Source organism: Dermacentor silvarum, chromosome 8 (assembly GCF_013339745.2).
Source record: "Dermacentor silvarum isolate Dsil-2018 chromosome 8, BIME_Dsil_1.4, whole genome shotgun sequence".
Classification (NCBI taxonomy): domain Eukaryota; kingdom Metazoa; phylum Arthropoda; class Arachnida; order Ixodida; family Ixodidae; genus Dermacentor; species Dermacentor silvarum.
Genome location: NC_051161.1, coordinates 135,661,034 through 135,682,887, shown reverse-complemented (window position 1 = coordinate 135,682,887; position 21,854 = coordinate 135,661,034). Strand labels below are relative to the sequence as shown.

Genomic DNA, 21,854 nt, shown 5'->3' with positions numbered 1-21,854 from the left:
CTTGAAACTGCAGCGCGCACACAAGAAACGAGGACAATAAGGCGAAGGTGACAGACAGGCGCTGACATGTGCTCTATGTAGACGCAGCCGACTACGAACATCAAGATGCCATGGCAGTGGCAGTAGTCAATAATCGAGGACATGCAATTGCGTCAGCCACAATCCTAACAACAACGCCAGAGGTAGGCGAAGAGGTCGCCATTGCACTAGCAATGACATCTTCTCCCAAATATAAAATTGTAATAAGTGATTCCAAGACCGCCATATTAAATTACGCTAAAGGACGCATCTAGCCAAAGGCGCAAAAAATCCTCCAGGCTGGTTTCCACGGAGACCGAGCAAGGGGAATACAAATCATCTGGGCACCAGCCCACTCTGGCCTGCCAGGCAACGTGAATGCGCATGACGCGGCTCGAGGTTTCGCAGACCGAGACGACGTCACCAACACCAACACGGACGCATTCGCAATCCGCCGGTCGGGCAGAGGTAGGCTGGTTTCCTTTAGGGAAATCATTGATCATTACAGACTAGCCAGGGCTAGATATCCGGCAGCACATTGTTCATTAAACAAGTGGCAATCAGTGGCTTGGCGGCTAATACAAACAAACACTTTTCCCAACCCCATTGCCTTCAGTCACTATCACCCAGATGTATACACAGACATATGTAAGCATTGTAACAACCGAGCAGATCTTCAACACATAATCTGGGCATGCCCAAAGAAACAATATAACAATACCTGTTCAAAACCACAACAACCCAGTTTAATAATAAGAAATAAGGAGCAATGGGAGGCCGTGTTGCTCAGCTCGGACCCAGATGTTCAAGCGAGAGTAGTCCAAATGGCTGAAGACGCCGCCGCGGCTCAGGGGCTGCCGGCCGCCGTCTAAAGGGGGGACGGGGGAGGCTTCTAGTCATTACCCCCTCCTCTAACCACATTTTGGACAAAATAAAGTTATTTCTCTCTCTCTCTCTCAACTCGAGTCAGGGCCTGTCTGTCCCCTTCGCCTAATTGTCCTCGTTTCTTGTGTGCGCGCTGCAGTTTCAAGAAGTGTCTTCGTTGTTGAACGTGCCGAAGATAATTCTAGATATTTTTTTTTTTACATTCTTGTGACACCGATGTGCGACCGCCGCGTCTATGTTCGTACCTGCAGCCGGGCATCGACATAAAGAGGGAGCGACAGAGCGTACGACACCCGCAAGCATAGGCACCCTCATGAGAGCATTCCTCACCCTCATCTGCCCTCACCCTCACGTGATGAGGTGAGGAAGGGCGGGCGTTGAGAGGTGAGGGCGGGGGAGGGTGCGGTGACGATGTGAGGTTAAATGAGGAATAGGTTATTCATATTGTTGAAGTGCAGGAAACTCACTCAGATCGTATGCGTGGTGGGTTTAAAGGCTAAAGCTTCGAAGTGCGCAGGCAGGAAGTCTCTCTAGCGCAGATGCATGCGGAGGCCCAGTTTTAACTAACTAAAGTCATAAATGGCTGTTGATGTTCTAGACCTATCGAAAGCTATAGCCACTGAAAGCGACAACGAGAGCGTGAGTAGTGACGGCGACTTTTCGCGTCACTCCGGGATCACTTTACGCGTAAGCGTAACTGGCCAGCTGGCAGCAGTGCTAAGCTAGCAGTGCTACTCTTGTGTACTTCCCTTTTCTTCTTCCGTCGTATTTTGCGCTATTTGAACACAATGTAAATGTCCAGGCAGACCGAAATCGCCTCAACCCAAAGGATGCCATTGTATACCTTACCTATATCAATGTAATTAATGCTTTCAGCGCGGTGTAAGCGCGTTCGCGACTTGCTGATACTTCAAAGGCGAATTGGTAAAACAATGTCTGGTAAGATGAGATCATTCGTCACGTGGCTGAAATATGGCACTGCGTATATCCATGATTGCACGCATGTTCTCAACCGGTCGCCTAGCAGCAGCGCATTACGCTGCACCATGGAGGAACGCGAAGCTTTCTCCGTTTACTACATCCATGCGCTGCGCTCACGACGGTCGTGGCTGCGCTTCGGCTATAGTGTACTAGAATACGGTTGAGTGGGACGAGCGGCTGGGGCGGCGCATGCTTTGCAGTGAGGCGCCCGACGTGGGAAAATACTGTGGCGGCGCTGTGATAGAAGTGGATTGAGCCGCATCAAGGTCGCGCCGTTGGAAACTGCTGGCGATAGTGCTCGGCAGGGTCATTCGTACTACTTTGCGCACTAGTACTTCCGTTCGCACCGCCCAAACGGTGTTCACAATTGCATATGACATGTATTTATGCCTTAAGAGTAAATTTCTTTCATTCGCTGCCTTATTTTATTTTTTTTTTTTATTGCCGCTCGGTGGTCTTTTTCGGTCTCGGGCCGGTTTCGAGCCGGGCCAGACCGGGCTCGGGCCTAAGGCAAAGGGGTGGCGTGCCGGGCCGGGTGGGTAACGTAGATTATATCCTGGCCCGGGTCTCACCATAAAACTTTTGGTAGGGCTCGGGCGGGCAGCCCAACGTAAAAATGGGCCCGTGCAGTGCTCTATATTGGCTCTGGAGCGAGCTCCCGAACAGGCCACCTTAGGACCAAGGCGGCACTGGTGTTTCTCAAGGTTTCTCCTGGTGGATACTTTCAGCGGGGCAGAACATCAAGAGAATTAAGGGAGCTCTTCTTTTTCCTTTGAGATTATACCTTTTTCATTTCGTCCACCGTGCGCAGGCACTGTTCAATGCTTGCTTACGGTCACGTGGGCTCTTGTGCGCTCCAAGTACATGACAGAAGCACTGAACCGCGCATCACGCCCTCGTTGCATGGCTGTTGGTGTTCTAGACCTATTGAAAGCTATAGCCACTGAAAGCGGCAACGAGAGCGGGAGGAGTGACGTCGACTTTTCGCGTCACTCAGATTATTTTTTACGCGTAAGCGTAACTGGCCAGCTGGCAGCAGTGCTAAGCTAGCAGTTCTCCGTTCTCTGCTATGTCCAAGGCAATGACACGAGTATAGTCGAATAATAGCATAACCTATACCGATGCGCACACCGAAATTATACGAAGGCGGGGCTGCGCGCTATCAGGGCCAGTATTCACGAAAATTCTCATAGGTATGTGCCATCTGCGGTTGGCGTTCGTCTAGTTATCAGAGCTCCCGCACTGTGGCCAAAGGAGAAACGCTCTTACGTGCAACCGGGGTCGAATTCGCTCGTAAAAGTACTGTGTGCCATTGGCCGGCCTCTCTGGTTAATTACAGCCCAACATTACGCCTGGCTGGCATCATGCTCTCACGAGCGGTTCTAGCGTAAGAGCTTTCTTGTGAAGAGGGGCACAGCTTTTTCAGCCGCGGCAAACAAAAAGCTTATTCACACAAGCGAAGACTGTTGCAGCTTGAAGATGACCAGTGGAAGCGGTACTACAGGGTGTTTCAGCAACGGTTGCCTGGCCGATTGATTGCGTCTCTTGGTTGTAGCCAGGTTCCCTCTTTTAGGGGCGAAGCACCTTAGGGTCGAACCCTGTCCCTCGTCCGTAGCTCTGGTTTGCGTGAAGTCCGCTAGGGGCGCTGCAGTGCACAAAGGCGTTCGTTCCCGACGCGCGCTCTCTCTCTTCAGCCATGGATGATAACGGTCGCTCCTGATAACGGCGCGCCCGCTATGGCTGAAAAGGGGAGAGTGGCAGCTCAACTGCAAGCGGAGTCGAGGGCTCGCAATGCTGCTGCAGCACGGCGACACAGACAACAAGCGGATCCGGAGTCTAGGGCGCGGGACGCTGCAGCAAAATGGCAATGCCGGCAAGCGGACCCGGAGCTGAGGGCTCGCGAAGCTCGCGCTTGAACCGAGCATCGGCGCCACCAACCTCAAGTAGAGAACACTTTAGGCGTTTTGCGGCCGCTTCCCGCGCTCTCGCATGTACGGGGGATTCACGGATACCCGAATGATCCACCGGTGCTTCGCCCACTCATCATCATTCACTTTGTGGATATGCGGCTTTTTTTTTCCCTTTCTTTCTCTCGCTTTCTTTTTTTTCTCTCTCTTTCTTTCTATATTTCTTTCTGTCTCTCCTTTCTCTCTCCCAAAGGAAGTTGTGTTGCAATCGTCAGTACAATGCAACCATATGGTTCCCATAAATGCACCTCCTGCAAGCGTGGGTGTATAGCGCAGTGGTTATGACGCTCGCCTTGGATGGATGCTAGAGCGTCCCCTTTGAAACGGGGTGGTGGGTTGCGCCACCAAGCTCTTGTTATTATTTTGCCTAATGTGCTACCTTTATTTTTGAGAAACACACAAATACAAAGAACTGCAGGCATCAACTTTTTGAACCATTACTGCGAACTTTGTTTCTGTACGTCTCCGTTGTTTGTGGTCTCCCTACTTTTCTGCCACCAAACCTCCAACCGCCTCTTACTAATCTCTACAGCTGACATGTTTACTTTTTCCTTGCTATCCCTGAACCCAAGGGCTTCAAGGAGGTCAGAGGAGCCTAGACTTGCAGCTGGGTGGATTTCTTCACATTCCAATAAAACATGTTCCACCGTTTCTCTAGCTTTACCACAGCAAGCACATGCGGCTTCGTCCTTGGTGTACCTTTGGTTGCCATCAAGTCCTGATTGTACCCCTGACTTCAAGCTAACAACCGCATTTCCAAATGTTAGCCCTGGAACCATTACACCTTTCCACATACCCCGGAGCACCTCGTACCTATTGTATCCCAATCGGACTAGGGAGCCTACATGCAAGCGCCGCTAAAACGACACTTGCATGTAGGCTCCCTACTTGATGATGATGATGATGATTGGCATCCCTTTTGAAACGGGGCGGCAACAAATATTCGCCTAGCCTGCTTGATTTATTCAGGGTATACTATACATGTTCTTTATCTAGCATTTTTGTATACATCTCATCATTATTTTTTTCAAAAATTTACCTTGTACCGCTACCTATGATTTTAAGAGATCAGGTCGTATCCATCTTTTCCTTGCTTTTTTTCCACCAGTACTCTAATCGTCTCTTGCTTATCTCTACGGCTGATCTGTTGATGTTTCCTTCCACCTTAAACCCAAGCGCTTCTGGGAGTCGCACGTTACCTACGGTTCTCGCTGGGTGGATCCCATCGCATTTTAATTAGGATGTGCTGAGTGGTCTCTGGATCTTTACTGCAGCATACACATGGCTCATCTAGTTCCGAATATTTGCTACGGTATGTTTTGGTCCTTAGGCAACCGGCTCGAGCCTCAAATAGCAAGGCACTGCCCTTTGTGTTATCGTACAGATTCTCCCTTCTAATTTCTTTCTTCTCATTCTTGTAAATCTCCATGGTCGTTTTTGTTTCCATTCTTTGCGTCCAATTCTCTGTCTCAATTTTCCTCACTTTCTTTCTAAAGACACCTGGTTGTCGATAGTTCTGATTATCCTGTACTTGGTTGTCAACTTCCTTGACCTCTTCCTCCATTTTGTGTGCTCGCTTTTCAGGTACAGATACTTGTGCACTTTAGCTCCCTCATTTATTTTCATCCATGTTCCTGAGTCTTTCTTCAAAACTAATTTTGCTCTGTGCTTCTCTGACTTCAAAAGAGGCCCAACTCATGTTACCCTGCACTGCCTCATTTGTGGTATTACCGTGGGCTCCAAAAGCCAACCGGCCTACTAATCTTTGGTTAACTTCCAAACCCGCCAATATATCCGATTTTAAGCATATAATGGCATTTTCGAATGTTAGCGCTGGCACCATTACTCCTTTCCAGATTCCACGCACCACCTCATACTTATTGTGGCCCCACAGTGCTCTGTGTTTCATTATTGCTGCATTCCGCTTCCCCTTTATTTTCAGATTATCTTGGTGGTTGCTTGAGTAATTCTTTCCTTCGTTTATGTGTACGCCGAGGTACTTATATTGCTTCACTATGGGCATTACTTGCTGTTGAATTGACACCACGAAGTTACTCGTGTGTTCATTAAAGATTATAATCCCCGATTTCTCTGTGCTAAACTTAAGGCCTAGATTTGTCGCTGCGTTCCCACAGATATTCGCAAGTATCTGTAAATCTTTTTATTGTCCGCTAGTAGGACAATGTCGTCTGCGTACATAAGTCCAGGGACCTTCTGTTGCGCCATTTGTCCATTACGCATGTAGGATAAATCAAAGCCTAATTGGCTGTTTTCCAGTCGGCTTTCTATACCCTTAACGTAAAGCGTGAACAACAATGGTGACAGAGGGCATCCTTGCTTCAATCCTTGGTGAATTCCCACCATTTACCTTTTCGACCTTCCCATACCACTTGTACTTGGTTGTCTCTATATATCTCCCTCAGCAGCTCCACGAAATCGTCATCTATGCCTTCGTGCTGAAGAATCTCCCATAACAATTCCCTGTCTACGTTGTCATAAGCTCCTTTAATATCTAGAAATGCCATCGATAAAGGTCCCCTTGCGGCGACGCAACGAACTACTTCCCTTATCGGAGCGGAGCGCGCGTATCCGCGGTCACGGAAAAAAAAAAATGCTCTCCGACGGCGCCCGGCATCGTCTGCTACTGGCCGCTTGCGCTGGGTGGTGGGATGCCGCAAACAGATTTGCGCCAGCGCTGTTTGCACTCAAGGAATAATAGACCTGTACACCGCCTTGGTATAAATATTTTTGCAAGATTTATATTTGGGATCGCATGCTTTTTATGCGGCAATGAGAGCAAGAAACTAGCGCACTTGAAAGATCAGAGGATCTGCGATCGTAGCCAGCCGATCTGCGACCGAAGCAGACGATTCGCAACCATACCCATGCGCGTATAGAAAACTGCACTTCGTGCTTTTAGAATTTTTTTTTTTTTTGCGTAACAACAAACGAGAACTTGTTTAGCTTTATTATCATGCACCATAAAAAGTGCCGATCAATGTATGCGATACATAGCTACCATGCGGGGAAACAAAATTTAATTATACTCCTGCGGCACGTTCGGGGAGACGTGGCCCGACGGAACAGCAGAGTAGAGCAGAGTCTGCCGCTCGCTTCGCGCTGTCAGAATCGTCATTTCTAAGTTCTGCAGTTCCTCCACTTCTCATCTACGATTTGAGTGTTCGCTGTGAATGCGTTCACTGATTATCGAAAATGGGGCGCCGATGCTTCGTCCCAAACTGTAACAGCGGATGCAAGTACTGCGCGGAAAACGCTCGAACTTTCAAAGCTCCAAATGACATCGAACGCCCGCAAGAATGAGCGAGAGCTATAGAAAGCGAGGATCGAGAAGCGACGAGAACGTCTGCTAATAACATTTCCCCAGCGGAACGCTCAGCAGGCGTAAATACTACGCTGACCTTGAAGGCGCAGTCTTCCCTGACCAGCCGAAAAACTAATTGTTGCTCTTTGGGGCAGCGGTACTGGTCGGTCCCTGTCTCGTGGCACTCCGGCCAGCTTAGCGAGAACACGTTTAATAGCTGCCGTCTCGTTTAGCGACAGGCATCGTGTTCAGCCATAGCCTCCTCGATAAACTACCGGTAAACTAGGTACAAGCGCGCTCCCGGCCTGGTGCTCGGCCATTATGGGACCTGAACGCTTGGAAAGGGGTGTTTGACCTCAACCCGAAGGTGCCCCCACCTCAATAGGTGCTTGGGGCGCCACATGTGAAATGACCGCCATGGGAGCGGCCCAGACACCACTTGTTTTCCGTGCTCACGTTGGTTTCGACGGGAATTCAGGGCGCAGGCTCCTTTCCCAAGCGTATCACCCCTGAAGGAAGCCGAACGCCAGGCCGGGGTACGCTTGTACCCTTTTGAAACAGTGGGTGCCCGGCGGCGGTGGGAATCGAACCCACAGCCTCCCGCAGCCGAGGCGGGCGTTCTACCACTAGGCCACGGCTGCGGTACGCCTAGACAACGACCACTGCCTTTTGGCCCGCATAAAACACGCCAACGGGTCCAGACACCGGGACTCAGTGCCCAGCTGAAAATATACAGGGTGTTTCAGCAGACGCTTTCAAAATTTATTTAAGGTTGCCTTTGGCAGATAGCCCGATTCTAGTTATTGAGCCGGTCTACTCGAAGCGGCGGACATTACTTGCTCAAAAAATTCAAATTCACAATCGACTAATTAATAAAAATGCAATAATTAAGTTTTAACTAATTATTTGATGGCCCATATTGTAATCTACAAATTGTAGCCGTGGAGTTCGCAAGGCGGATCCACTGAGAACGAATTCCCGGGATGACACCGCTTTTGAGATATTAATTCCGCAACTTTGCGAAGAAATGCATTGGCGTTCCAGTTAGTTTCTTAATAAAACGTCGATTTATGCATTCAAGCACACAATTAACTGGATCGCCAATGCACTTCTCCGCAAAGTTCAGGAATTAAAGGGACACTAAAGAAAAACAGGAAGTTCAGCTGGAATAAAAGATGGCCCTTCAGGAATGCATGCAGTTTTTGTTGGGTGCAAAAATATGAGTTATTAGCGGAGAAATTCGTAAACAAAGACCAAATATCTCTTCCTCAATTTCTCTCACCCCAGATTTGGCGCTGAAGCAGTGTCGTCACAGATTTCATTGCTCTCAGCGAATCAGAATGCGCCATGATACGTCACCGCTTGCGTAAACGGCCGAGGCGCTGGCTGCATCATGGCTGCATGCATGGCCGCTGCGTTTGCGTTCGCCGCGATGGATACCGTTGCTGCCGCTGAACCTTGCAACGAAGAGCTCGCCAGGGAAGCAGGACTGCATTTCAGCGATATTCAGTGAAACGGAGCGCGAAATGATCCTCCGTGCTCGAGCGGTAGGTGTTTCCGCGTGCGATGGCGGTGAGCCGCCGGCCGCGCCGGCGGAAAGCAGAGCTTCGTTTTCGTCGACGGAAGGCGAAGCGTCCGGTCCGCCAGGCGACGATGTTCCCGACAGAACAAGCGTAGAAAGTTGCGCACGTACTCGGTAAGGTTATTTCGTGGCTTTATTTAATGACATTTAGCACTCACCGAGTCGCCAGTTTGCTGCTGCAGGGGCACCGATAGGGGGTTTGATGAAGGTAGCATTGAGCGAACAGCTGCTCGAGAAAGGACTGGCCTCTGGGGCACGCCAAGATACTTTCCGAGGACAGGATTATATACATAATCCGAGGGCGAGAAATGCAGAGAACACACCATCGGTTTCTCTGGCTCTTTTGCCGTTTTATCATTGGCAGAGCACTGAGCCATTGCGAACGCCGGGCAGCCGGGCTCATCGCGCGGCACCACATGAAAGGACACAATCGGGTCAACACTGCCGCTGCCCCTGAGCAAGTGCCTTTGGCCATTTATACAGCCCTCAACACTACACACACGAGGCATTTTCTGGCTGTTTCCCGCGAAGTCAACGTTTTTCGAGCCACGCAACATGCAACCAAACAGTGTATAGCCGAACACGCGCACGCGAGATCCATGGAGCAAAAACGCAACTACGAAACTATCACGACCGGATGTAGCGCCATGCCATTTTTTATTTATTTAATTTTGAGCTAAACTTGTACTTCCTCGCTTGAAACGGTTTAAAAAGTTGGAAAATGCTGTTTATGTACGTTTAGGTGTATTTCATTTTGCGTTTTATTACAGCGATAGATCGCTCTCGACCAATCGCGACCGGCCTGCGTTTGTAATCTCCGACGTCACGAACGTGTAGTGCGGGAAATTCGAAGGGGCGTCAGCACCTAACCTTCAGTTTTTCGCTATTTTCTCGCTTATTAAACATCTGTTTGCAGTAAGAATGGTATGACTGTGATCGTGAAAGGATAATCTACCATTTAAGCTCAACTTCCGGTTTCTTTTTAGTGTCCCTTTAATATCCCGAAACTGGTGTCATCCCGAGAATTCGTTCCAAGTAGATCCGTCTTGCGAACTCCGCGGCTACAATTTGTAGATTACAATATGAGCGATCAGGTAATTAGTTAAAAACTTAATTAGTGAATTTTTATTATTTCGGCGATTATGCATTTCAATTTTTTGCGCAAGTAATGTCCGCCGCTTCGAGTAGACCGGCTCATTAAGTAGAATTGGGCGATCTGCCACAGGTAAACTTTAAGAATTTTAGAAAGTGTTCGCTGAAACACCCTGTATTTCTGACAAGTAGTGGACGGGACAGCATTTTCCAATGACTGCCGGGTCGACTTGACGTGGCTACGTTTTCTCTCTCTCTCTCTCTACATCTCCCCTTCATGCATGAACGGGTACTTACTGCTTGTACTTGATCCCCAGCTCGGTGGCCTTCTTATGGTTCGCCTTCAGCGTGCTCACCTGGACGTGAACGAGCGCGTATCAGTTACCAGGATTTTTAGTCGAAAGCCACTTTTTCACGAGTATGCAACAGTTGTTCGATGGACATTTGGGAGAAAAGAAGCGTGCGTGTCCTTTATAATTATTTTGAGGGGTAGGAGAAGGGGTGCAATCAAGCCGACAGAGATTGGCTATAGTAAATGTAATTCATCGTTGATACAAGCTAAAAGCGATTAAACAAGACCGAGATCAGTATCACGGCAAGTGAAGGCGAGATGTTGCTTATCTGTTTAAAGCACCGACACAACGCTTGGGAATGTTTAAGCTAGAACAATAAAGCCACACCCCAAACCGGCCCAATCTGTCGCGAGCGAAGGGGATTAACGATCTATGGGGATACGAAAATGCCATGCAATTAAAAGAGCGGGAGTGATAGGCACCTCAAACGAACGTCGAACAAGATTAATTACGGTTCCAGATTAAACTATTCCTGTCGATGAGACAAAAAGCGTTCAATGCAGACCGCCGTGTCATCGTGTATGTTAATCTGAAGAAGAACGGCTGATTGGGCGAGTTGATGGTTTTCCGTGTTATTAAAAAAAAAAAAAGACGAAAGAAACAAGCCGGTAGATCCCACGCGCTGTGGGAATAGATGTTATACGAAGCAGTGTGCGGGGAGCCTACCAAATTAACGAAATGACCATGAGAGCACCAAGATGTAGGCGGCTGTTTCATGACCTACATGACACGCATATCATGACATTAACGTCATGACCTATCATTTATGGTCGTCATACACTCTTGTCATACTATGCCAATTTTTGTACATACCAAGTTAATGAAACGACCATGAGAGCACCAAGACGCAGGCGGCTAGATAGATAGATAGATAGATAGATAGATAGATAGATAGATTGATATATAGATAGATACATAGACAGACAGACAGACAGACAGACAGACAGATAGATAGATAGATAGATAGATAGATAGATAGATAGATAGATAGATAGATAGATAGATAGATAGATAGATGCTCCCAAAGTGGCAAATGTTCGCCAAGAAATGCTTCGCATTTAACAGTGTAGTCGACACAGGACACAGAAAAGAGAGTGGACACACACTGCACTGTCTATGCTGTCTGTCAACATCTATGTTCAACCTGAACCCTACTGTGATATTTATGTTCTTATGATGTGGTTCGATGGGCCTATACCTGCTCTCTATTTATTTTTACATTATGTTAAAACAGCAGACTGGGTTGCTGGAGGAAATACAACATTTAGAAGCATGACCAAAAACGCTTTCTGGGAAGCTCTCATCATTTAAATATATATATATATATATATATATATATATATATATATATATATATATATATAGTTCAAAGGAGGTGAACATTCTTTAGGCTAGCACATAATAAATATGCCCTTTACTGTATACGAATACTAATAATGTGAACACAACGAATCCCTAAAAAAAATTAAAATAATAAAAACAGCAAAACAGCGTGACGGCCACCGTCAAACATCTTGGGTGCATGTTGTTCTATTGCGTCATTTAAATAACTGAGAAAAAAATAGCCCTGAGATTTCATTTCATTACGCATTCAATTTTTCTCTGGTTATTTAAAACTGACCATAACCATAGCACTTTGTGCTCAAAGTCCTCCGATATATGTCTACATTTCTTCTAACTTTGCCGCACTACCTTATTTAAACACTGCCAGTACGTCACAGAACAGATCATAAGCTGGCGCGGAGTGAAGGTATTCGGATTAATTGCAGCCGGTTTCGGTCTCACTGTATAGGCATTGGTCGAAGAATACGAAATCCGGAAAAGCTTCCAGTGCGCATAAAGCAATGTTGCAAGAAGGAAAAATTATGTTCTCACCTCTTGTCTCAGGCACGTCGCTAACCTGACTAGTTGAGACACCTGGAATTCACTGATCTGCGGGAAAAAGGAAATGCGGTGCAGGTAAGCACATACGGTATAGTAAAAGGCGTGGATGCTGTCATAACGAGTTACTGCAATAGTCATACCATCATTGCTCTTTGTAGAAGTTGTTTAGGGTCCTTGAAAAGCTCCCGGACATCCTGACTCATCTGAAATAGCATCTCCGTGAGAACGCCTTTTTGTAGACGACGCACAACAGAACGTGGTACGTACGGTTTGAGACAAGGCAGCAGTCGTGCACGTTGCTCCGCACATCTTGCAGGAGTAACGAGTGCCTGAGCAGAAGTGCAAAATTCAGGGGCAAAGTAAATCTCCAGAATCACGCCACATGCTAAACATAGATGGTGTTACAATGGTTACGAATGCTTACACTCTTCCTTGCAAGTCTGGCAGTATACATGGGCGCATGTTGTGACATAAAACATTAGAGTTCTCGATGGCTGCGCAAAGCAGTTGTTACAGTAGACTAACTTGTTCATCACGAATCCTGTCGTTCAGTGAGCAGCGTTACAAATTAATCCAAACGTAGAGTTCATACGTCAAAAAAGCTTACTGCGACCGATACCGACGACCACGGTATTTCACTAGAACTTCAGAGTTAACCAACGTTTTCTTGCGCCGTCGGAGCGCTCTGTGACTTCGCGCGTCCAAATCGACGTCTGCTAAAGCATAGCATTCTGGTTAGCAACATTTCGTTCCATATTTATCATAATGTTGTTCATGGAGAAAATGTGTGCTAAATATATCGTAAACTTTGTAATTACCGAGGCAATCGAAAATTAGAGCGCCTTTGTTAAATCAGATTTGCCGGGCAGAGTTCCGGAACGCGCTGCACCGCCTTTTCGCGAGCCCGCGCCGCCAACGCTGAAACGGCCGCGCGTGGCGCGCCCCAATTTCGTACCGCGACTCGCCTTGAGCGGTGGTGGCGAGCCGTAGTCGCGAGCGGTCAACGGTGCCGGGTGTGGTATAGCTCTTCACTATGTGGTTATGGATAGTTTTTTTCTTTAGGCTAGGACACTATTGTATTGAGTCCACCCGTTACAAAGGGTTCATTAGCCACAAATCATCATCACCATCGTGCATGACCGGAAAAATTGCAGATGATATTATTTTCCCGTCTTCGGCTGTTGTCCCCTATTGCTGTGTGTGCGTGCTGCGTTCAGACAGGTCGATGTGGAAGTTTAATCGTGTGTACGCTGTGCCGGGAGGAAATGTCGTGCCCCTTGTGTGCAATGACGATCACTTAACCCCTGGGACCGCGTAACGTAGCTCGCAGTATCTTTCGTGTGGTGCGCCGATGTCGATTATCGATGTCGATTATCGACCCGTTCGCGCTTTCTTTGTTCCCGGCTCATGAAAAAGGCTCTCATACCATCGCATTCGATCACAGTGCACGGAAGAATTTGTTGGAAGTTGTGCTATCAGGTGCTGTAGGTCATCCGCAATTCAACAGTGTTCACGTCGGAAGGATCGTCGGTGCAGTCGACGCCGCGTCACCTGTGAAACGAAGGAGCGTTTGCCGAGTACGCCTAGAAAGGTAAGTCCGGCGCTTGCGCTCAGTTTTGTAGTCAGTGGTTTGTGAAGTGTGGATTGTTATACGGATCACGAGGTGATTAGTAAAGCGACCACAATGATAAATGTGTTTTTCGAATGTACGTTGTTCATGTCGCAGTGCACATTTAGCGAACAGTTTCACAAAAATGTCCTGAAACCTATTGGATGTTGCCAGGAACTTTATCGTTTATTTGCTATCTGCTATAAAGTATGCTAGCGCCGGTGATTGTTTCACCTGGATGGGCAGAAAAATTCAAGCAGGGAAAGTTACTGCTTCTGTACATGATTTCCCAGCGAGAAATAGTGTATATGTGTTTCTAGAAGTACAGCCTTCCGCATTTTTAACTATATCGCGCGAGTGTCGATCACGGGCCATTTTAGCGCCTTCAACGGCGATACTTAGCGAGACCGGCACAGGCGCATAAAGCACTCTTGAGTGCGAGCGTCATCTTGCTCTCCTCAGGACGACGCACGCCTATTTCATAGTATGCTGGTGAGATATAGTTAAAAATGCGGGAGGCTGTACGTCAGCTAACGGCTGCGCGAGGTGGTACCAGATTGTTGCGTCTGACGCATGATCAGATTTTAGCTATGGTCAGATTTTAGCTTGTATGTGAATTCTTCTATTTATAGTGTCGTCAGACAGCCTGTATTTTTTGTGTTGGGTGTCCTGTGTGTTTTCGTGTATTTGTAAATTTTGATTATTTCAGAGAAGCCGAGATTACAACAGCAATGCTTCTTCTTAATCACAATTTTTTTTTTATCTGCTAAAAAATAGGGGGTCTGTTCCTGTAATGTCCAGCGCATCGTCCTTTGATACAATGCTTTGTTCCACCACCTAAAGAAATTCGATTTTGGACTGCTTTTCATGTGCTAAGGAATTTTCTTCGTAGTACAATTCACATTTCACTTACTACAGATGTACGTTTGTGTGAAGCTTTTGATAGATTCATGTTTGGCTGCAGTTCCATTTCATGTTAAATAACCGCCCATGATGTAACAACCAGATGTAGCTTTGTGTAGTTGGTTGTACGAGACTTGCCAGAATGTAACATGATGTTGTGAACTTGCAAGTTTGCAGTTTAAGCAGGGATTACATTAAATTGAACATTTCTTATTGTTTAGGGATGTCAAGATTTCGTGAACCAGAGGCATCTCTACACCACATACGAACCTGAGAAATTTCTGCAGCCGGAACAGCACGGCAAAGCATCTGTTCTGCATGCTGCGACAAGGTGTGTACAAAACGGTCCCTGCCACTTACACAAGCTGTAGGTTTTGTTGGTATAATTCATACCTGTCAACTCTCCTGAATTTTTCATGAAGTTTACAAATTTGGGCTCATTCTACAATTTTATAAATGTCACATCTATTTTTACGAGAATGAAGTACTGTTGGTTAAGATGTTTTTAAAGCTGTTGAGAGATGGGTGGCATGATATTGCTAAAATGCATCTAGAAAAGGTAATTGTGATGGTACATGCACTGCTTTCTTATTAGCAATGCAAAGTCTCTAACGAGTATACCAGAGGGGGCATTTGCTTTAGGCAAACTTGTACAGATAAATTCCTGAAACAGGCTAAATCGGCAGCAGCAAGAGAACTAAAAATGCGCTCTGTGATATAAAAGAATGTCAGTTCCGGTGTTTCAAGTTTGCTGCTGCTTTGTGTGCTTCATCTCAAGTTAAATAAGGTCTATAATGTGTGTATCAATGCAACAATGTGAGTGCTGCGAGGAAGCTTTAAAAAGAATGTGTGCAATCTCCCCAATAAAGCATTTTTGTGTCTGCAGAATTTTTACAAAATATAAAGCTCACAGGTTGGCATGTGTGACATAATGTACAGCACTTTTGCTATGAATATGCCATATTCATAACTTGCAGTTTCGGTCTACTTGAATCGTATATTTAGAATCTGGTCAACCTTCAGTTTAATCAATTTATGTAAGTAGCCTACTCTGAGTTAAATATAATTGGAGGCTATTGTAGATATGCATGCTGTGCTCCTTACTGACTGTATTGTGACATATTTTTCAGGGACTGTGTTGTGAGGCACGCATATCCTTTTATGTCTTGCTATGATTCACCCGACAAAAGCAGAAGGGCTTTGGTTACCTTTATTATTATGCATTCTTGTAGGCTTCTGTTTCTCTCTCTTCTAACATCCGTGCCTGCACAGATTCTGTGTTCTTAATTATATTTCCCTAAGTTGTCCTAATTGTGTAGTACATTGAAGCGAAAATGTTTTGGGGAGGATGGTTATTGATTCCCATATTGCCGCGTCGATGGATGGATGAATGGATAAATGAGGCTGAGCCCTTTAAATCGGGCGGTGGCATATGCCATCTAGCTGCGACTAATAACATATTTTGTACTTTGTGGTGGGTGAAATTTCACCCCTGCCTTGATTTTAGCCACCAATCAGATAACTTCCGTTTGGTTATTTCTACCTGCTTAAAGAACTTGCTACCTTCACTGTCCCTAAACCCCAATGGTTTGAAAAAATCTGCCCTGTTGCTTTGCACTGTAGGGTTAAGCCCTTTACAGAAAAGTATGAGGTGTTCCGCTATTTCCTCTTCCTCTCCATACGCACCGCACGTGTCTATACCTTGGTACTTGATTCGGTACATCTTAGTCCGCCATACTCTCGTCCTGGCTTCAAACAACAAAGAGCTTCCCCTAGAATTATCATAGATATTTTCTTTGGCAAATTCTTGCTTGAAAGTTCTCTATGTTCCCAGTGCTGATTTCGTCTGCATCCCTGTTTTCCATAGACCCCTCTCTGTTTCCTTAACCTTTTTCTTAACCACTGTTTCCTGGTTTCCACCCCTCCTGCAGTCCAAATATTTGGTTGACAATTTTCTGGTCAGCTTCCTCCATTTTGTGTCAACATTCCTCATGTACGAATAACTGCAAACTCTCCTTGCCCACCGCTTTTCTGCCATTTCTCTCAAAGGCTCCTTAAATTCTATCTTCCTGCTAGCTTCCCTGCCCTCGAATGACGTCCATCCCATGTCACCCTGTACCCCCTGATTTGGTGTATTTCCGTGTGCTCCCAGAGCCAGTCTACCGAGCCCTCGCTGCTTAACTTCCAACCTTGCTCGAACCTCTGATCTCATGCACTGGACCGCATTACTGAAAGTCAAACTAGGGACCATCACCCCTTTCCAAATCCTTCTCACCACTTCGTACCTATGTAATTCCACAGTGCCCTTTTTTCATCACAGCTGCATTCCTGCTACCTTTAGCCATTACATATTTTTATGTTCTGTTAGGTACTCAGACCCATTGTTTATCCACACTCCAAGATATTTGTACTTATTCACTACCTTCAGCGTAGCCCTCTGTATCCTATGCTCGCTGCTCTGATTATCATTAAAAATCATGACTGCCAATTTTTCTTTACTAAACTTCAAACCTAAGCTATTTCCCTGTTTACCACAGATGTCCATTAACCCCTGCAAGTCTTCCTTGCTGTCAGCCATAAGTACAATGTCATCTGCGTACATCAGTCCTGGTAATGACTGTTTAATCCATTCTCCTTAGCTTGAAAAAGGAAAGCTTGAAGCCAAGTCCGCTCCTCTCTCATTTTTTCTCTATTCCTTGTAAATACAGCATGAAAAACAAAGGTGACAGAGGGCACCCCTGCCTAAGCCCATGCTGTATGTATATAGGCTCAGATACCTTGTTTTCCCACTTTATAAGCACCTTGTTGCTTTTATAGATATTGTTTAAAAGATTACTTACTCCATCTTCGACATCTAGAGTGCCCAGTATGTCCCACAAATCCTTTGGATTACACTGTCATAGGCTCCCTTGATATCCAGAAATGCGAGCCATAGGGGCCTGTGTTCCGTTTCTGCTATTTCAATACACTGCGTCAATGAGAACAAGTTATCTTCTAACCTTCTTTGTTTCCGGAACCCATTTTGTAGTTCCCCCAGAACCTCCTCGCCCTCCACCCATGCCTGCAGTCTGTCCTTTATAATCTGCATCACTGCCCTGTAAACCACAGATGTCACTGTTATGGGACGGTAGTTTATGTCGGCTTGTCCCCCTTTCTCTTATATATCATGCTCATCCTGCTCAGTCTCCACCCGTCGGGGGCTTTACCGTACATTATCATTTTGCTCATTGCCTCTCTTAATGCTTTCTTAGATTTTCGGCCCTAATGTCTTTATTAACATAATTGGGATGCCATCAGGACCTGTTGACGTGCTACTAGGAACCCTCTTCTTTGCCCTTTCCCACTCGCTTTGTTCGAGTGGAGCCACTGCACTAACTAGTCTATCCTCACCTGATTGAGCACACGCTACGTTTCGTTCTTAAAATTTTGCTATCATTGTTCTTATATGTTCTATTGCCTCATCTCCTTCTAGCCCAACACCTTGAGCTGTAACTATGAACCTCTGCTCTAGGCTAGTTTATTACTCAAGGAGTCGAGATGTTCCGAAAATTTCTTCGCTGCTTTTCTATCCTTTTTGTTTACTTCTGACAACCATTGGGTCCCTTTCTTCTAATCTTCTCATTGATCAAATGGGACGCTTCCCTTCTACAGTTTAAGAAGTTATTCCATTTTCTGCCGACATCAGCTTCTGGTTCACCCCGCCGCTTTGAATGTCTGTGTTCCCTGGATGCTTCCTGACGTTTCTCTATGGCCTTTTTAACCGCCTCATCCCACCAGCTCTTGAGTTTACGTCTTCTGTTCCCTTTGGGCCTGACTCGTACCTTAGCAAGCTCTAGCTCAAATAGCACTGTTAAATTTGCATATGTCCATTCTGTTTGAGTATCCTCTGAAATTACTTCCTCAGTTTGTTGGGTTGCTATTTCCAGCTGCTTGTCCCAGTAAAATATCCCACCTGGTTGTTCATCTTGCCTCCTACCTACTTTCATTTCTCTTCTGAAACTCACCTTAATACATTTGTGATCACCAGCTAGACTTCTGGAGCCATATTCATCTATGTTCATTACCTTTAGCCTATCATGCGTCCTATGTGACATTAGTGCATAATCTATCGTCAACTGCAGGCTCCCTACCTCCAATGTGATGTGCCCTTCACACTTCTCAGTACTGTTGCACACAACTAAGTCATGCCTTTCACACATATCCAGCATCATGATGCCTGTTGAGTCTGTATACCCGTCCATGTCTTTTATGTGTGCGTTAATGTCTCCTAGTATAATAACCTGGCACCCTCCTCCTAGCTCATTAATGTCACTTGATATGCATTCCAGCATTTTTTGTTCTCCTCTTTGGCATTTGCTCCTGTCCACACGTATACAAAGCCAAGGAGTGTCTACTCTCCTGCCACTTTCCCTTTTAGCCGTAAATGCTCCCTGCATTCCTGTTTGACCCTTTGCCAATTCATACTTTTATGAATGAATGCCCCAATTCCACTCCCTTCGTCGGTATTCGTGCACCAGTGCGGGCGCCGACAAAGATGACGACCGGGCTGCTCGAGATTCCTGAAGTCATCAAGAGAAGAAGACATTCTTGTTGGCGCCTCTCTGGTATCTTCTCCCGAGTACAGCGCGGTCGAGCTGCTTTTATAATAAAGCCCTGAGCTTTGTGTATCGGGACACTGGTGGAGGTGCTGGGTACCATCGCCTCATGATAGGCACTCCTACGTGTCGACACCTACCCGTCGAGACGCCTGTTCACCGCACGAGCCGCCGCCTGCAAGGTTTGAGCCTCGAATTTGGTGTCTTCCAAACATCATCTTCATCAACGGCCGCCACCCCAGCATAAGCACCAGGGGCGTAGCCAGAAATTTTTTTCGGGGGGGTTCCGCCGGCCCGACCGGGGGAGGGGGGGGGCAAGCGTCTGCTTTCCTCTACGTGGCGTGATCGATAATAAATATCGGTAGTTTAAGCAGACTCTATACATGTATATCAAAGACATGGGACCCCCCCCCCCCCCCTTGCGTGTGCTTGTGAAGAATAAATTAAAAAGTAAAGCAAGCTCAGTAAAATACAGTAAGCACGACAGGTACAGTGGGCGTTCGTAGCAACGGTCTCTCATCGTGCCACTGAATGGACCAGTCTTCGAAAACGCATCGTTGAGACGACCCGCCCGATCGGAGAAGCCATCATTAATTGTTAATCTTCGTTAAGCGTAGGTGGCGTCGTCCTCGTCGGGGCGAAGTGCGTTTCACAAGTCAAGGTCGCTATACACGTGAAAATGCATGCGTGACCAGGCTATACATACTCCCATAGCAATAACTTGTTCGCTGCGTCTTTGCGCTAGAAAACTTAAGTACGCGCAAAACCGGGGAAGGCTTTTTTTTTTTCGAAGCTTTCGTCGCCCTGCTTCCTCATACGAGAGGGTTGCATTTCCTGCGGCAAGTGCATGGGCCGCTGTGTCTTCCGCTGTGTGCGAGTGTGCAGCGGTAATTTGCCTTTACGTCAACAGATTCAGAATTGTACAGAATATTTCACCGCACAGCATAGATATGGCATGTGTATGCATTTTAAGTCGTGCGTGCAACTCATTTCTGCTTCACTTATACCGGTGCAAACAGGAAGCGGCCTTGTACCTCACAGGTATCTCGACTGATTGGTGTACTAGTGATTAGAGCACTGCACGGGCTCGGGCTTACCCGAAAGCCCGGGCCCGGCCCGGCCCACGGGGCCGGGCCGGGTAGAACAGTTTTTCACGGGCTCGGGCCGGGCTCGGGCACGGCGTGTGCTTTTTGACGCGGGTCCGGGCCAGGCTCGGGCTTCTGGTGGTGTGCATGTAACGTGCAGCGAGTTATTCTCTGGCGTCTCAACTCTGAAAAACATTATTTTTCGGTCTCGTGGCCGGGTTTCGGGCCGGTTTCGAGTCGGGCTCAGGCCTAAGGTAAGGGGTGGCGGGCCGGGCCGGGCGGGTAACGTAGATTATTTCCGACCCGGGCCGGGCCCGGGTCTCGCCATAAAAGTTTTGATCGGGCTTGGGCGGGCCCGCCCCAACGTAAAAACGGGCCCGGGCTGAAAAAATCGGCCCGTGCAGTGCTCTACTAGTGATGCAGGAATGAACTCCGTTCTTGTTTAGTGCATAGTGCACATAATCAATTTCTCAGGACGCGTGAACTCCGACGAGAACTGTCAGCGCCTACAACAACAGTTTACTTACGCTGTACTGCGCACAGCAGTAATCCATGCTTGTCGGCTGCCTGTTTCGTTCATTCTGTTGCGAGTCGGTGGAATTCACTGCTGGCATCAACCCTTCGTGTGTACATTGCTGGGTTTGGGATTCCACAACACACAGCAACTACCAGCCTTGCGCAATTGCTGGTGCGATTCAACAACACAACAGTAACAACCAGCCTTCCGTAGGGGCGCAATCGCATACAAGAGACGTTTCGCGCGCAGACGGCTACGTTCACACTGGGAAGCGGCAAGCGGGCGGAAAGGCCAAGCGGCCGGAAATCTTTTTGCGATGTCCAAGTAGTTCACTTGTTTTGCTTCTGCCGCCCGCTTTCGTCCACATCCATCTAGTCGGCGTGGGTGGCGCTCATTTATGCATTATTTCGAGCGGTATGTTCATTCATTGACCCACCCGTCATCAAAAGTGATCATTTTGTGCAACTTCGCGTGTCATTTGCGACCTTCGGTAAATTCCTCGTTGGCGTTCCGTGATTCTCCTCACACGGGCGCGGTAGCGCTGAGTCACAGGTTGCTGCCTAGGCGTGATAATATTTCTTTAATAGCTTTTATTTACAAGTTGTAATAACATTTCATCATTTCGTATTATTGTCGGCGCCTCCAGAACACCAAAGCGGCAACGGGAACACCAAAGCTAAAACCCGGGCTGGCCCTTGTGTTGGGGCTCGCCAAAGCTCTGCGCGTCCTATGTGAGACCTATGCTCCAATCTATCGTCGCGACGATAAAAGCACCCCGCGACTTCTGCAACATACCGTGCACGTGCACGAATTATGGAGCGCCAACGAGGAATCTGCCCAACTATTTTCTGCCATTGAAAGTGGAAGAAGAAATGGCTTTTATACTTTACTATACTTGTTTTCTAGAATGGACAATGAATAAACGGAAGACGCGGACACCTTGGAAACGGTGGTGGTGGGTTCGCCTGGCTTTGCAAAAGCGTGGAAGTTGGGTCACGCCAAGGCTTCGTTGCCGCACCTCCGGTCGCGCGACATACTATCGCGAGTATTGCTGACAGTAA

The 21,854-nt window shown here is 47.1% G+C and overlaps 1 protein-coding gene and 1 long non-coding RNA gene across 7 annotated transcripts in view; one reads left to right on the top strand and one right to left on the bottom strand.

Moving 5' to 3' along the window:
• LOC119462440 (zip homologous protein 2-like) overlaps positions 1-21,854 on the bottom strand; it is a 52,795-nt gene that overhangs the window by 20,882 nt on the left and 10,059 nt on the right. The window contains exons 1-5 of one of the 6 annotated variants that reach the window (XM_049672018.1): positions 12,509-12,781; positions 12,352-12,413; positions 12,225-12,287; positions 12,076-12,132; positions 10,145-10,203 (exon numbers count right to left, since the gene is read on the bottom strand). The exons of 1 other annotated variant lie outside the window; for it this stretch is intronic. In XM_049672018.1, the coding sequence (XP_049527975.1) occupies positions 10,145-10,203; positions 12,076-12,132; positions 12,225-12,287; positions 12,352-12,413; positions 12,509-12,617 (350 nt within the window). In that variant the 5' untranslated portion in view covers positions 12,618-12,781. Of the gene's footprint in view, positions 1-10,144; positions 10,204-12,075; positions 12,133-12,224; positions 12,288-12,351; positions 12,414-12,508; positions 12,782-21,854 lie in introns of those variants that run through there. 4 more of the 6 variants (XM_049672023.1, XM_049672024.1, XM_049672022.1 and 1 more) reach the window with 4 other exon arrangements.
• Positions 13,314-21,854, top strand: part of LOC125947384 (uncharacterized) — a 63,396-nt gene continuing 54,855 nt past the window's right edge. The window contains exons 1-2 of the long non-coding RNA XR_007468255.1: positions 13,314-13,675; positions 14,818-14,927. This is a non-coding gene — a long non-coding RNA (uncharacterized LOC125947384). The remainder of the gene's footprint in view (positions 13,676-14,817; positions 14,928-21,854) is intronic.